Below are 16,587 nucleotides of genomic sequence, written 5' to 3' on the forward strand. Positions count from 1 at the left end.
ACTCCAAATACCCCTGAATTCATTCTCTTCTTTCAAAAACTAGTTCCACCTCTAAACATCAGAGGCTTCCCTTCAGTGGAAATCCCAGTCAACTTCCACTCCTTCCTCTCTCTTATTCCCACGAGTCACATAAAATCTTCTAAGACCTGTCTCTTCCTCTTCTGGAATGCCTCTCAAATCCAACCCCCACAGCACCGAGCATCCTTGTACTGATACTTGGTAAACGCTAAGTCCACATTTGTTTAATTGAATAGAACTATACCTTTATGTGAATAAGCATTACCAGGGACTTCCCTGGTGGCACAGTGGTTAAGAATCCACCTGCCAATGTAGAGGACATGGATTCGAGCCCTGGTCCGGGAAGATCCCACATGCTGTGGAGCAACTAAGCCCGTGCGCCACAACTACTGAGCTCTAGAGCCCATGAGCCACAACTATTGAGCCCATGTGCCGCAACTACTGAAGCCCACGCACCTAGAGTCCATGCTCTGCAACAAGAGAAGCCACTGCAATGAGGAACCCACGCACCACAACAAAGAGTAGCCCCTACTCACTGCAACTAGAGAATGCCCATGTGCAGCAACGAAGACCCAACACAGCCAATAAATAAATTAATTTAAAAAAAAAGCATTACCAATGCCTTGCCTCATCCAGCATTTGCATTTTTAAGCTCATTATCTTTGACTGAGGAGTGAAGGCTTTTGTCTTATTAAAGGAATTTCAGGCATTAACCATCAGGAAAAGGAGGCTGCTGTTGTTGTTGAACATGTTGTCCAAACAGGTTGAAATTACACTAATGCTCATTTCTGATGCTGCTCTTAAACTTTGGTTTCTTAAGGAAATATGGCAAAGGATGGCCTATGGCTTTATATGCCCTCTACAGGCCTATATGCAGTTGATGGTCTAATCTTGGGAGCCTCTTCAAGTAAAGGAAAAGCCTTCTCACACTAAGAGTCCAACCATTAGACCCCAACCTTAACCCCAACCTGATGGTTCTCTGTTACAAAGGTCCCCAATGCATATTTGTGTTTTCTAGTATAATTGACATTACCTCGGTTAGTTTGGTATTTTTTTCCATAACCTTATTACCTTATATTCAGAATGTATCTATAAGCTTCCAATGTTTTCTCTGATCCTAAAAACAAAGTTTCTAACAAGTACTCAAGGCTTCAGAATGTATACACTTACTTATTATTCCAAAATACTCATTGGAAATAGTTTTACATGGACCATCTTAACGTGAGATTGAAAATTAATTCTAGGCTTCAGAGCTAACATTTATATTTTCAATAAGCAAATTAATATTTTAAAAGAATGTTTCTAATTACCTTCTCTGTGTAATAGTCATGATATTGCTTAAACAAATAACAGATTGGTCATCCTGAAGTGGTGAAGCAACAAAATAATCCCAAACTGGTGAGAAACCTTTCTTGGCCAATTCATAGTTACCAGTCTGATAGGCGACCTACAACAGAAAGCACATTATCTTAAGCACTACTTGAATTTGTGAAATGTATACTTTAAACAAGAATTCTGAGAAGCTCCTTTCACAAACTAATTTCATACAAAGTTATTCACATTTGCTGTTCTGCTCTACAGGACCACGGTAAGGGAAGGACAGCCACTGGCAAGGGACACAGACACATTTCGAAATCTCTTTTGTTTCTAAATTGCATGGAAATTTGAGACTCTGTAAGGATGTTTCAAATTCTCATAAGCAAAACAAAGATCACATCTGAGCCAAATTAATTTCATTTCCATCTATCTCGGCAGTGCACTCCATTTATTACAGACACTGTTATAATGAACAATCTGTTCCAAGAGAAACAATCAGATTTCCCAAACCCAAAATATGAAATATACTTCATTCTCCTCTGGTTCTGACTGATGCTTTTGGAACTTTTGTGCAACAAAGGGTTCACAGCTGTAAAGAGTGAGGCATAAAACAGAGATGCTTCCAAGAAGCCATGTGTTTTAAGTTGAACACATTCAACATGCGGCAAAATAACTGATTTCACTGATAAAACCTAGAAGCTCAGGAGAACAATAAAGTCATCAACTTACCTATTCCTTTTGGTGGGACATATTTCTTTAATATGTCTATAAAAATTATTCAAATATGTATAACAATATGAAATCACATCACATAAGTTACGTGCTGCTTCAAATCCTTAGTGGAAGCAGGTAGGAGGTAAAGTATAAATAAATTCACTAAATTAAGTATGTACATGACATGCTGCAAGACTATATTCCACACAAGGGAATAACTTACAGGGCCAGAACTCTTCAAATCTGCCAAGCCAGTACTCATAATCAACCAACCAGTAAACTTTAATGAAGTTTCTACTCTGTGCTGATAAGCACTGTAAAGATAGATTCTTCAAAGTTTAAAACGATCTCATACTCCATGAAACTCTAATCAAGTTACAGACATAAAACACATGAAATCACAGAAAAATTGCAAATAACAACATTATAATTGTGGAGACTTAGAAAAAGGAGAAATGAAGACTTCAAGGAGGAATCAGGGCTTGAGATAAACCCTAAGGCAGGGATAAAGTTCAGATGGGCACAGGTTAGACAGAACCTGAAAAAGGTTCCATAATGGAAATGGCCGTAGTGCCTTTGACTGGAGAAAGAGGTCGGAATTTGAAGAAAAGCAGGCAGTATGACTGGACAGGTAAAGTGGGACATGATTTCAGAAAGCCTTGATTATCAAGTGGAAGTACTTAAAGATGTCCAGTACTGGACCAAGCACTTCACCTGTATTGCTGTGTTGACTCCTCACTACAGTTCTATGAGGTGAGCTCTATGACCATCCCTGTTTTTCAGATGAAGAAACTGGTGCATTGATAGGTTGAATAATTTATACAGAGCCTGATATTCATTAAAAAATAGTAGAGCCAAGACTTAGTATGATAGATGAGGTCCCTTCTCTGGGCCACATTGGTCAAATGAAAAAGGTGGACTAAGTGGTCACTAAAACACCATAATTCTCAGATTTACCATGGAAAATAACAGATGATGTGTAAGGGAATTGGTGAAATTATAACAGAATGTTCCTTCCTTTTAAAACATAGCTTTTTAAAAATAATGTTATTTCTGAGTCACTTTGCTATATAGCAGAAATTAGCACAACACTGTAAATCAACTATACTTCAATTTTTTTAAAAAAAAGTGAAAGTGTAAAAATAATGTTATCTATTCAGTCAGTGGACATTGCAAAACAAGAAAAGATGCCATGATAAAACTAAGGTTTATAAATTCATGAGTCTGTGTGGGTTAACAGAGGAGTGCTGTGGTATCAGCCAGTTCAGAGAAGGTTAACTAGTAGTCATGGGTAGAACAGACCTTAGAGGGGGTGAGGTTAAAATGAGAAAGAAGCACTAAAAGGTTAATGAGATAATTAAGCACATGAGAGACCTCCTCCTTGATACATGACCTCCACTTAGCTTCTACAATATTCCTTTTCAGCTGCCTTGTCAAGCTCCTCCTCTTTTCTCCAACCTCATTCCTGTATATCAGTGTGCCCCAGAGCTCAGTCTTTGGACCTCTCCTCTCGTCCCTCTGCACTCATTTCCTTGGTGCTATCACCCAGCCCCGTGGTTTTAGCTGTCACGTGGCTACTCTCAAATCCCTCGGCTGCCCACACCTCGCTCCCAAACTCGGATTCATACATCTGACTACTCAACAATGCTCTCTGAATATCTAATAAACATCTGACCTTAACATGCCCCAAACTGCATTTCTGGTCTGTCCCCTGACCCAAACCTACACCACACACAGCCTTCCCCAACTCAGCTGAGGTCAAGTCTGTCCTTCTGGTTAGTCGGCTCAATACCTTAGAGTCATCTTCTATTTTTCTCTGTCCATTGTTTTCAGCAGGAACTCTTGGTAACCCCTCCTTCAAAACATATCCAGAATCTGGCCGCTTCTCACCACATCACACTGGCCAAGCCAGCCCCAACTCTCATTGGATGACAGCCGTAGGTAGCTCCCTCTGCCTCTGCTCTCCCCCGCTTATGGTATATACACAGCAGAGCAGCCAGGGTGAGCCTTTGAAATAGAAGTCACGTTATGTCATCCTATTACATCAGACCCTCTCTAGTGGCTGCCCATTTCACTCAAGGTGAAAGCCAAACTTACTACAATGGCCTGGAATGCTTTTCGTGGTCTGCTTTCTCACCCATCTGCTCACCTTTGACCTCCCTAAACAATCCTCTGGCCCCTTTGCTCTAGTCACGCTGACCTCCTTGCTGTTTGTTATACCAGATGCACTTCTAGAATCCTTCAGGCTTTTGTTCTAGCTCCTTCTGTGGAATGCTCTTCCTCCAGACAGCCACTCCCTCACCTCCTTCAAATCTCTGCTCAAATCGCATCTTCTCTGATCACCCTACTTAATATTGTAATCTACCTTCCTTTCCCCCACTTCACATTTCCAACTCCTCTGACTATACTGCACATTTTCTTTCCATAGAACTTCCCTTCTAACATACTAGATTATTTATTTCTTTATTATATTCATTGTTTATGACCTATCTCCCACCATGGCATTTTGCTCACATCACTTAGAACAGTGCTTCTCAAAGTATGATCCCTGGACCATCAGCACCTGCATCACCTAGGAACTTGTTACAAATGCAAAATTCTTGGGCCCTACCCCAGACCTAGTGCATCATCACATCTGGTGGCGGGGCCAGCAATCTGCTTAGCCAGCACTCCCGATCATTCTGATGCAGGCTCAAGTTTCAGAATCACAAGCCTAGAGCAATGCCTGGCACAGAGTAAGCACTCAATAATAACGTGTTAAATGAACTTAAAAATCCTCTTTTCCTGATAATTTCCCTCTACCTACAGAAGAGGACACCCAGCAGCTATACTTTACAGTAACATGACTGACTGGCCCAGGCTGAGTGCCTGACCCAAGCTGGCTGTTTTATAGCCCCCACTGCAAAGCAAGACGGACCCCTACACACACCCCCAAAGTTTGGTTCTGATGTTAAGGCTGATGACACTACATGCACCAGGAGAATTTGAGAGAAGGTTTATTACTCACACAAGGGACTCCCAGGGAGAGTCCCTTGGGCAGGCACAGGCGGGTCTGGGATGGCTTGGGCAGAGCAGAAGGAGCAGGTTGGGCTTCGATTAGTGGCTGGAGGATAGGACTGGGGAAAGTTCCTGCGAGTTGGGACATTGACATTTCCTGCAGGTACCAAAGGAGAAGGCGAACTCATAGACCTCCTATCAGCCCACTCAGATGTGGGGCCAAAGGAGAAAAGAAGGCTGAGGTTTAAAAACAAGTCAGTGGCCAAACATTAAAAATGAGATCAGGCTTTTTCTTACATTGGGTAAGTCAATCAGAGTCTCTTTTTCAGAAATTTGGAATCAAGATTAGAACATATAGCTAGCTGGTCCCTGTATGTGGCTGAAATTGAGGAATATACAAAAAAGTTCAGGGGCTGCCATTTTTCCTGCAGAGATGGAAAAGAAAGGAAAGTTAATATTTAAAGAGAGAAAAAGAAAGCAGATGTATAGAGAGAGACAGAGGTATGAGACTTAGAGCTGCCTGGACCCTGCAGCCGTCCCAGGGCCTGGCTGCATTCCCCCAGGGCAGGCTTTCATGCAATCAGGGTCTTAACTGAAACCATAAGTCAAAATTATCTAAACAAAGGTTACTGTTGTGTTGATGAAATTAACTTAAAAAAAAAAAGTTCAAAGGAAAAAGAGAGGATACCTAGCATAGAATCTGGCACAAAACAAACACTGAATTCATCAATAAACAGATGAGCAAAGAGGGTGGTAATGTTCAGAGGATAAGAGGGAAAAGAAGAGTTGAAACTTCTTAATGAGGTTTAAAAATGGGGATGACTACCTTTTACCCGGTAGCCCTATTTTTTTTTTGAATGGTCATAGACAAAAGGCAGATCTCTATTAATAAAAGAATTTCAATGAATTCACATATGAATTGGGGGAAAAAACGTATGAATTTTAGTTTCCTGTCTCCTGCCACCACTGTGATTCCTGACCCAGCATGAAGCTCTACTGCCCACACTGAGCATCACGACCCGTGGAGCAGCACCAACCCAGGCAGAGAATAGATGGGAAAGATACAGGCTCAAGAAGGACTTGGCACATGTTACATGGTGAGCATGTGACTTCCTTGGAATCTGGACAGAGCAGCAGAAAGGCATGAGCTGCTTCAAACGTCAGGCTCACCATCTACTACCAGAGTAACCTTGGGTAAATTACTTAACCTCCCTAAGACACCCTTTCTGTAACAAAATGGGATTGGAAGGCAGCTATGCTCACCACTATACCACCAATGCAATAAAATGGGATTGGCATAGGAAGGGTTAAATTACTGTTTCCTCAACTTGAAATGAAAGTAATAATAGGGCCTCATAGAGTTACTGTAACCAATGGAATAATGAATCTTAAAATGTCTATCACAGTAGTTTTTTAATAAATGATATTCCTTACTTCCTTATCTCAACAAGCCATTGTGCCCACTCACTATTTGATTTAGTAGTTCAATAATCCAGCAGTATATGGCATTTGGTCTTGTATCCATTTTACAGACAGGTAAACTGAGACCAAGCAATTTGCCTAAAATCCTAAAATCCTGCTCACAGATTTCTAATTGTCTATATTTTATATCATATTATCAAGTCATTCCCAACTTAAAAAGGAATAATAAAAAGAAATGAGGCTATAAAGAGGGGGAAATTAGAAAATATCTGCAGAAAATACGTAATTCATAAAGGTTCCTCAAACAATTTTCCAATTAGCCTAAATTATTTTTCTACAGTTAGGGAAAAAAAATCTTGTAAAGATTTACCTGATTTTATTATTGTTATAGAATAATGTTTAGTAAAAGTACAAGTTAAAACCCCAAGCCAAGTTAGTCATAGGCATTTAGTGAAGTAACTCCATATTTTACTATACAATATGATATTTTTTAATGAATAGAATTATCCTGAAACTAAAAAGTAGCCACTCTCATGAAAATTGCAATTTTTCATTGCAAATGCAAAAGAGAGGTACCTTTTCCTCCTAACACTTAAAAGCTTAAACTCAAATTTTAATTTAAGGAGGAAATTTTGCTTTAGCCACTTAACATTATGAGAGAGAATGCTAATAAACTGTCATAAATGAACTACAGTACTGCAAATATAGTATCAATAAAGAAACACAGGTCATTACTTTATGACACTTCTCATTATCCTAGCAGTATAGCTTGGACTTCGTTTTATTAACGTTCAATGAAAGTTCTGCCAAATGAAGCCCAAGAGTCAAACCACTCCCTGGAGAAAAATTAGACCTTGATGAAATATTCGGTCCCTCACTTTGAAATAACTCCATCACTGCAAATTAGGAAATATATTAGATTCCAAAGAAATCAAAACATCAGAAAACCATGAGCCAATATGACATGCTAAACCAATGCTAGACAAATCCTAGCAATTCTCTCAATTAAGTTTTCTTTGAAAAATATGATAATATAAAACTCCAGTAAGACATTATCTTATAATACTAATCAACTATTAAAGAGGAAAAAATAGCATAATAGAAATGTGGTAAAATTTAGAAGAGCCATCAGCTCTACTGCCAACAATAAACTTAAAATTAGATGCTTGAGACTTAGGTCAATTAGTCATTTTTTTCTAGAATCCCATTCACTGATGACATGTTTTAAGTCAGGCAATCATTTCAACAAAAATGTCAATTCATGGGCATATATATAACTAAGAAAAACAACAATAATATTCATTAAGCACCTACTGTGTGTTAAGTGCTATGGTTAAACATTTGACATGCATAATTCCATTTAATACTCATAATAGTTCTGGAAGGTAACTACTATTATTATTCTACTTCATAGATGAAGGTTACTTGCCCAATATCACACAGCTAGTGTAAGGACCTGAAACTTAAACTCAGGTCCGTCCGTCTCCATGAACCTAGAGACTTCACTTCTGTAAACTGACCCTAAGAAAATAATCATGGGTGCAGGTAAAGATGCTCACATCACTAATTATTAGAGGAATACAAATCAAAACTACAATGAGGTATCACCTCACACTGGGCAGAATGGCCATTATCAAAAAGTCTATAAATAAATGCTGGAGAGTGTGTAGAGAAAAGGGAACCCTCCTACACTGTTGGTGGGAATGTAAATTGGTGCAGCCACTATGGGAACCAGATGGCAGTTCCTTAAAAAACTAAAAACAGAGCTAGCTTATGCTCCAACAACCCCACTCCTGGGCATATATCTGAAGAAAACTATAATTCAAAAAGATACATGCACCCCAATGTTTACTGCAGCACTGTTTACAATAGCCAAGACAGAGAAACAACCCAAGTGCCCATCAACAGATGATTGGTTTAGGAAGATATATATATACAATGGCATATTACTCAGGTATAAAAAAGAATAAAATATTGCCATCTGCAGCAACATGCATGGACCTAGAGATTATCACACTAAATGAAGTAAGTCAGAGAAAGACAAATACTGTATAATATCACTTATATGTGAAATCTAAAATATGACACAAATGAACTTATCTGTAAAACAGAAACAGACTCACAGGCATAGAGAAAAAATTTATGATTATCATAGGGGAAGGGAGGAGGAAAGGGATAATTAGTATGGGATTAACAGATACAAACTACTATAGATAAAATAAATAATCAAGTATTTACTGTACAGCACAGAGAACTATATTCAGTACCTTATAATAACTTACAATGGAAAATAATCTGAAAAAATATATGCATATATATATAACTGAATCATGTTGCTGTATACCTAAAACTAACACAATATTGTAAAACAACTGATATATATATATTTTTTTTATTGAAGTATAGTTGATTTACAATGTTGTGTTAGATTCTGGTGTATAGCAACATGATTCAGATATATATATATATACATATACTTTTTCATATTCTTTTCCATTATGGTTGATTATAGGATATTGAATTTAGTTCCCTGTGCTATACAGTAGAACCTTATTATTTATCTATTTTATATATAGTGGTTTGTATCTGCTAGTCCCAAACTCCTAATTTATCCCTCTTCCACCCCCTTTCTCCTTTGGTAACCATAAGTTTGTTTTCTATGTCTGTGAGTCTGTTTCTGTTTCATAAACAAATTCGTTTGTGTCATATTTTAGATTCCACGTATAAGCGATATCATATGGTATCTGTCTTTCTCTGCTGACTTTCTTCACTTAAGTATGATAATCTCTGGGTCCATCCATGTTGCTGCGAGTGGCATTATTTCACTCTTTTTTATGGCTGAGTAGTATTCCATTGTGTACACATATACTACACTGTGATACATTTTTAAGATGCAACACCATGCAGGTATTAAAAATTATGTTTTGAAAGAATACATAATGGAATGGAAAAAAGTCAATTATGTAGTAAATGAAAATATCAGATGTAAAATAATATGTACACTATGACTAGAATTATATATTATACAAAAATTCACCTACATATTGTGTGTAGACATATATATGTGTATATATACACACACATACACACACAAAGAAGAGGATATCTCTGGATCAGGGTTTCTCAACCTTGGCACTGTTGACATTTTGGACTGGATAACACTTTGTTGGGGGAGGAGGTGTTGTCCTTCACACTGTCAGGTGCTTTTCAGCATCCCTGGCATCTACCCTCTAGATGCCAACAGCACTCCTCTAGACTGTGACCACCAAAAATGTCTCTAGATATTGACATATGCCCCCTGGGGGGCCAAAATTGCTTCAGGTTAAGAACTGCTACTCTGCATGATAGGGAAACAGACAACATTTATTTCCAAAATATCTAAAATCAATATGTGTTGCATTTAAAATCCAGGAAAAAAAAGTGTTATTGTAAAAAGCAAACTCATGAAAAAGAGAATGACTGATTTATATTTTATGAGACTAAACTGCAATCATGGAAAATATGTATTACAGGAACTTAAGAATATCTGCTATGACTGTTTTTTTCCTCAGAAATTACTTAGTAACTGCTTAATGGGAAAAAAAAAAAAAAACATGGAGGAAAAAATTAGAAGAAATCTCTCCTACCTGCGTCAACCACATCCGAGCAGTAACAGCAGAAAGAGGAGGGTAAACCAGAATTGGTTTAGTCGTCTCCCCAATAGCATCACCGACAAGCTTTCCATTAGAGCAATAAGCAGCAACTGCAAAGACGTATTTTTCATTGGTTTCTAAACCTTTTACTTCAAAAATGCTTTTGCCATCAGCTGGTATCTATTAACAAAAACATGTTTCAAGTTATGCATGGAAAATTAAAGTAATGGGTCTTTAAAAATATAATTAAGTGACCTTTACATGTTAAGGAAAAAAAACCTTTTTCATTTACTATTGGATTTTAGTTATGACTCAAGTTGAAATTAGAGAAATTCACTGAAATAATGACTACATAAAGGAAAAAAACCAATAACACTCAATTGTCATTAATGAGACTTTTGGTAAGATTTCCTGACATTCAGAGGTTTTTTTTAATTTGACGTACCGCTTCTCCTGAGTTTGGGAGATGATTATTGTTTAGTCTTACTTTTCCATAGCTCCCTTCTGCTTTGCAACCCAAAATGCAGTACCAGGAGACCTGCCAAGGAGAGAGATGAGCCTGTCATCTGTAGTCTGTTTAACAAAGCATTCAATTTCTTTTATCATAATGTGGCAAAAGGAATACTTTTCTATATAAAAATATAACTATTCAAGTTCTAAAACATGAAACTTAAGTTTACAAAAGTATTTAGGCTTACTCTTTTAAAAAAAGATAAATACAGTTTACCTGGGACCACTAAGATTAAAATGTTATTCATTATTAATTACTTTTAACTACTATTAACTGAGCAGTTCCTACGTGTTAAGTATTGTTAGGGCATTTACATATACTTCCTCATATTTGAAACATCCCTACGAGATAGGATTACTATTGCCATTTTGCTTTACAAAAAATGGAGGTGCAGAGATTTTCAATAACTTGCCTAAGATCAGACAGTGTCAGGGAGTGACTCCAAAGATGACTTTATCTTGATGAAAAAAAGACCAACACAAATGATTTTCATATTTTACTTAATAATATGTGACAAAAAGCAGGTGGTAAAAGAAGCGAGATACTAAATTGTAGTATTTTAAATAAAACGTAAAAATACATATGAAAAAGCCTGGGAAAAAACGTTCCTAAATAAGAATAGTAGTAGAGCTCGGATGATAAAATGGTAAGATTATGGGTAGTTTTTTTCTCTAGTTTATAAATTTTCTGAAACATGATATTCCTTTGGTAATTTTTTTAAAGAACTTTTATTGAGATACAGTTAACATACAATAAACTGCATATATTTAGAGTGTACAATTTGGTATCCTAATCTCCCAATTCATTCCCCCCCAACCCTCCCCACTTTGATAATTTTTAAACACAGATGTAAACCAAAAGCAAAATGCAAATTACACAGAAATAAACTTAAAACTTGATTAAATGGTTAGACAATGGTCTTTTTGCCAAGACGTCAAAATCATGGAGATTCCCCATCATAATGAACCATCCTCACTGTAGGGGTAAGGGAGAGAGTTGATATCTAGGGAAAAGCATTATTAGGAGGCATACTGCCCAGGGGTTAGTGATGGAGGGGTTGTTATCACTGTGGCATTCCCTTTTTCCCAAAGGCTCTACCTCACAATGTCTCAACTCCTAAAGTGGAAAAAAGGGAAACGTAATTGTCTCTAAGAAGTAACTGAGTCTTACAGCTTAGCCTGTTATTTCTCCCTCTGGGTCAACAGAAAAATCCTAATTGTGTCTTGTCTGCACAAGTAGTTCTCAACTATGCAGCAAAATCATTTTTTAAAATACAGTTTGTACAGAATCATCCATTTTAGAAAATTACATATACCCAAGCCTGCCTAGCCTCAATGAATATGAATACTTGGTGCAAATAGCCGAACTTTTGTGTTTCCAAAGAAAATTTCTCAGGTGATTAAAGAGCACTAGGAAACACAGAACTTCAAGGACAGAGAGAGAAAAAATCAGCTGAATCTCGGAAAAAATTTAGAAACTAACTTTCCCTGACTTCTCATGCAAAAAGAGTACCATAGAGGGGGAAAAAAAGGGCAGAAAGTCAGTGTTTTATGACTTAGATCATTATTCTCTAGCTTAAGCTCTATATACAAACCAGAATTTGAAGGGTACATTTTCTCTAAAAGCATTTTTACAAGTAGGCTTTATGTTTCTATTTTGTTTCACGGATGGAAACATCTTATCAATAGTTTGTGTAACTATAAGAAGAGTGTGTCCTTAGAGTCTATGTAAGAGAAAGGACACCATGGACAAACCACCACTAACTTTGGAAGTAAAAGTTTATAAATAACATTAGCATTTTCAACTATTAAAACAGATGTTAATGCAATGAATGCCTTAAGAAGAGATTTTGATAAAACAAAAGATGGCCGAAATCTCAAACTAGAAAATGTATTTAAGTCCATAGCGCCATCTAGTGTTAAGGAGTGGGTAACAGAATGTATAATTTCCAGGAGCACACAATTCTACCAATGTGTAAAGATGCATCAACTTCACATCATGTGCTGAGTGACAAGTCCTATAACTACAGGTCAAGTATGGGACTCATGTCTTCCTAGTTCTAAGCATTATGAAATAAACTAGTCAGTAATTTGAGATATATAAAAAATAACCTGGTTAAATAAATCAAAACATCCAAGTAAAGACAAACAAAAACTTGGCAAATCACCCGGTCTTGGTTGTGTACTGAATTTCCAAAGTCAGTGAATACTTAAACAAATCCCCAAAATTCAAAGTTGAATTTTAAAACTGCTAGCAGGTGCAAAGATGCATTTATTATAGCACAGTTTGGTATAAAATGAATGTTGCTTCTATTCCTCCAATTATAAGGCATTAGGAAGGCGGTATTACTTCTCACTAATGTCCATCTCCCATTTGTCTGAAGTTCCTCAAAAAAGGGAAGCATGCTTTATTTGTGTTTATTTTTATACTTTAACTCATGTAGAGCTTGACAGATAACAGACACTCGATAATGCTCATTGGACAGAATTTATGGGGAAAAAAATCATCATATAATATAATCACAGTATACAACCCCATTAACTGATTTTAGCAAACTTTACTACATATGTTTAATACAAGAGATGGTAGGACATGGGTTAATATGCCAAGAATATAATATCTCCTTTAATTTTCACAGTAAGAACATTTTATAAATGAAAAGATAACAAAAACAAATTTAAAAAAAAAACCCTCAGAAAGTATATTTAGATTTTGTAAGGTCAAACTTCTGGGGTAGAGCTAGAATTTTTAAATCTGTTATTTGTCTGACTTCAAAGCCCATGCCCTTTCCACTGTATCAAGTCAATGTAAGTTCAAGCAGAACATCCTAAGGAGAACCAAAGAAACAACTTTGTTTTTTATACAGCATCAAAGAGCATGAAGTTCATCACCCAAAAGAGGAAAATATAACATTTAAAATATAAATTAGGTGAAAAAAAATACATAAAATATAAATTAGGTGGAACCACATGCTTGTGAGGAAACTACATCTAAAGTTATAGTCACACTTAGGCTAAGTTCCAAGGCACTGGGGCTTGGAGAAAGAGCTTCAATATATACATAAAGAGTTACAACATATTACATGGTTGGAATTATCACTTGTTTAAAAGAATCCCCATTTACTCCGAAGAACTTTAGCAAGAGCCTCTAAATTCACGACCCCCAAATGTTTGTATCTCCATCATTGGTTCTGAGTAACTTCTATCCCCTTCAAACGTCTGATTCCATTTCAATGAAACCTTCTCAATCCTGAGCACTCCAGGAGGTCAGCAAGGACCATGTCATGGTGAGGAAGATACTTAGAGAGAAATGCTTCTCTCTTATTTCTCTTACTATATATTTGGGTGTAGCAAAGCTATGAGGAGATGAAAGGCAAAAGGGTCGTGAAGAAACTAAGTATAGTTAAGACATTAGAATACGAATCCCAGTGTTCAGTGCTTATAGATAAGATGATTCAAGTCCTAAAAGCAATAAAAGTACCAATCATTATAGTCATAAAAGTACTTATGTTGCTTTGCTTGAGGTAAAGATTGCAATGGACAACATACCTTAACATCAGAAATAAATGGAGCAGGTTTTAATGTCACAGAACAATGGGTTCGGGATAGCAGGACGGGTGGAGGAGGGACTCTGCTTTTCTTTCTTTTGGCAATTTCCACAGATTTCTGATATGAATACAGTATATTTTGTTCTGCTTCGGTCTTCTCAATTAAAGAATATGCTTCCTATAATAAAATATGAAAGTAGGAAGATACATTTCAAGAGCTTGAACTTCATTTTATTTGGAGAATTCTAGTGATGTTACACAACATTATCTTTTTTAAAATATTTATTTATTTATTTATTTATTTATTTATTTATCTTGGTTGTGCCAGGTCTTAGTTGTGGCATGCAGACTCCTTAGTTGCAGCACGTGGACTCTTAGTTGTGGCACACATGCGGGATCTAGTTTCCCGACCAGGGATCAAACCCGGGCCCCCTGTATTGGGAGCATGGAGTCTTACCCAATGGACCACCAGGGAAGTCCCTAAACAACATTGTCTTGATATATGTATTTTTTGAGCCTCAATGGTATACATATTTCAGGTATATTTCTACAGCCTACATGCCAAAGACCTTAGGAGTCTGGACCCAAAGGCTAATTTATATACACATGGAGGGAGCTGAGTGTAACTGTGGAATCACTGAATGAGGCAATCAAGGAGACAGGGTGGCATGTGTCATCCTCCATCACCTCCACGTTTTCACTCATTCAACCAAACAGGGAAAAATGGAGAAAAGGGATGGAAAAAAGGGTAAGGACCTAAATGTAGAAGAAATTGTGTCATAAAAGACTGTGATAGAGTGTAGGCATGAGCTGTGCCAGGTCAGCCCAGAGGACACAGCCAGCACACGTCCGGGCGGGGGTCACCCACCTTTCCACCCTCTACCTAGGATGAAAGAGCAGCAGTAGCTCCCCTACCTGCCCCGCCCCCCCAGGACAGATGTGCCAGTAGAGCAGGGCTCCCTTGACAGACATCTACAGGTGGGAGTTTGACCAAATAGGACTCAAGGTAAACCTAATGTTAGTCAGAAATTAAAATCTTAGTTAGCAAGGTAAATCATTGAGCTGCTAATAAAATTCCACTTATAAGAAAGCAATTAGTGTACTAATTCAAAAAGATATATGCACCCCCATGTTCACTGCAACATCATTTATAACAACCTAAATTTCTACCACTGGATGAATGGATAGAGAAAATGTGGGATAGATAGATGGATAGATAAATGGAATATTATTCGGCCATAAAAAAAATGAAATCTTGCCATTTGCAACCTTGAGGGCATTATGCTAAGTGAAATAAGCTAGACAGAGAAAGAAAAATACCATATGATCTCACATATAAGTGGAATCTAACAAAAACCAAGCTTATAGATGCAGAGAACAAATTGGTGGTTGCCAGAGGCAGAGGGTGGGAGGTGGGTAAAATATGTGAAGCCAAAGGTACAAACTTCCAGTTATAAAATAAATAAGTCATAGAGATGTAATGTACAGCCTGGTGACTACAATTAATAATACTGTACTGCATATGTGAAAGTTGCTAAGAGTGTAGATCTTAAAAGTTCTCATTACAAGAAAAAAATGTGTAACTGGTGACGAATACATAAGTTAATAAATTAATAATGTTAATAATGTTATTAATACACAGTAACATGAGTTAATAAGACCTGTGGTGACCATTTAGCAACATAAATAAATATGGAATTATGATGTTGTTCACTTGAAATTAACATAATGTTGTATAACAATTATACCTCAATAAAAAAAAGAAAGTGATTAGAGTTTTTTTTAAAGGGGATTGCTCAAGTAGAAGGAGGAAATATCACTAGAAAAGAAGTTCCAAAAAAATCAAGAAAGAAAAATTCCCACAAAACCAGCTCTACTTAATTGGGAGAGACAAAGTGTTATCAATTTGGATGTGACTGTTGCCTATCCAAAGCCAACATGCTGCTTAATATGTCCAACAAAAAGTATTGTTTTAAACTAATGAATATAACAAAAAAGAGACTCACAGATATAGAGAACAAACTAGTGGTTACCAGTGGGGAGAGGGAAGGGTGGAGGGGCAAGATAGAGGTAGGGGATTAAGAGGGACAAACCATCATATATAAAATAAGCTACAAGGATATGCTGTACAACACAGGGAACATAGCCAATATTTTATAATAACTATAAATGGAGGATAACCGTTAAAAGTTGTGAATCACTATATTGTACACCTAAAACTCATATAATGTTGTACAGCAACTCTATGTCAATTTTTTTAAATAATTTTTTTAAAATGTATTGTTTTATTGCCACAAAACAATAGTACTGAAGTCCAAAGTACTATTGTCTGCATGCAAACACCTCTCTGCCTATAGTTTCCATTAGAGAACGTGTGACCTGCCTCTTTTTTATGAGTTACTCAAGGCTTATGATGACAGATTGACATT

At 36.9% G+C, this 16,587-nt stretch overlaps 1 protein-coding gene across 2 annotated transcripts in view; it reads right to left on the reverse strand.

Moving 5' to 3' along the window:
- Nucleotides 1–16,587, reverse strand: part of CFAP54 (cilia and flagella associated protein 54) — a 277,803-nt gene that overhangs the window by 202,790 nt on the left and 58,426 nt on the right. For both annotated transcript variants that reach the window (XM_057741715.1, XM_057741714.1), the window contains exons 20-23: nt 14,160–14,336; nt 10,546–10,638; nt 10,095–10,280; nt 1,329–1,465 (exon numbers count right to left, since the gene is read on the reverse strand). In XM_057741715.1, the coding sequence (XP_057597698.1) occupies nt 1,329–1,465; nt 10,095–10,280; nt 10,546–10,638; nt 14,160–14,336 (593 nt within the window). The remainder of the gene's footprint in view (nt 1–1,328; nt 1,466–10,094; nt 10,281–10,545; nt 10,639–14,159; nt 14,337–16,587) is intronic.

The sequence above is a fragment of the Hippopotamus amphibius genome, chromosome 7, assembly GCF_030028045.1.
Source record: "Hippopotamus amphibius kiboko isolate mHipAmp2 chromosome 7, mHipAmp2.hap2, whole genome shotgun sequence".
Taxonomy (NCBI): Eukaryota; Metazoa; Chordata; class Mammalia; order Artiodactyla; family Hippopotamidae; genus Hippopotamus; species Hippopotamus amphibius.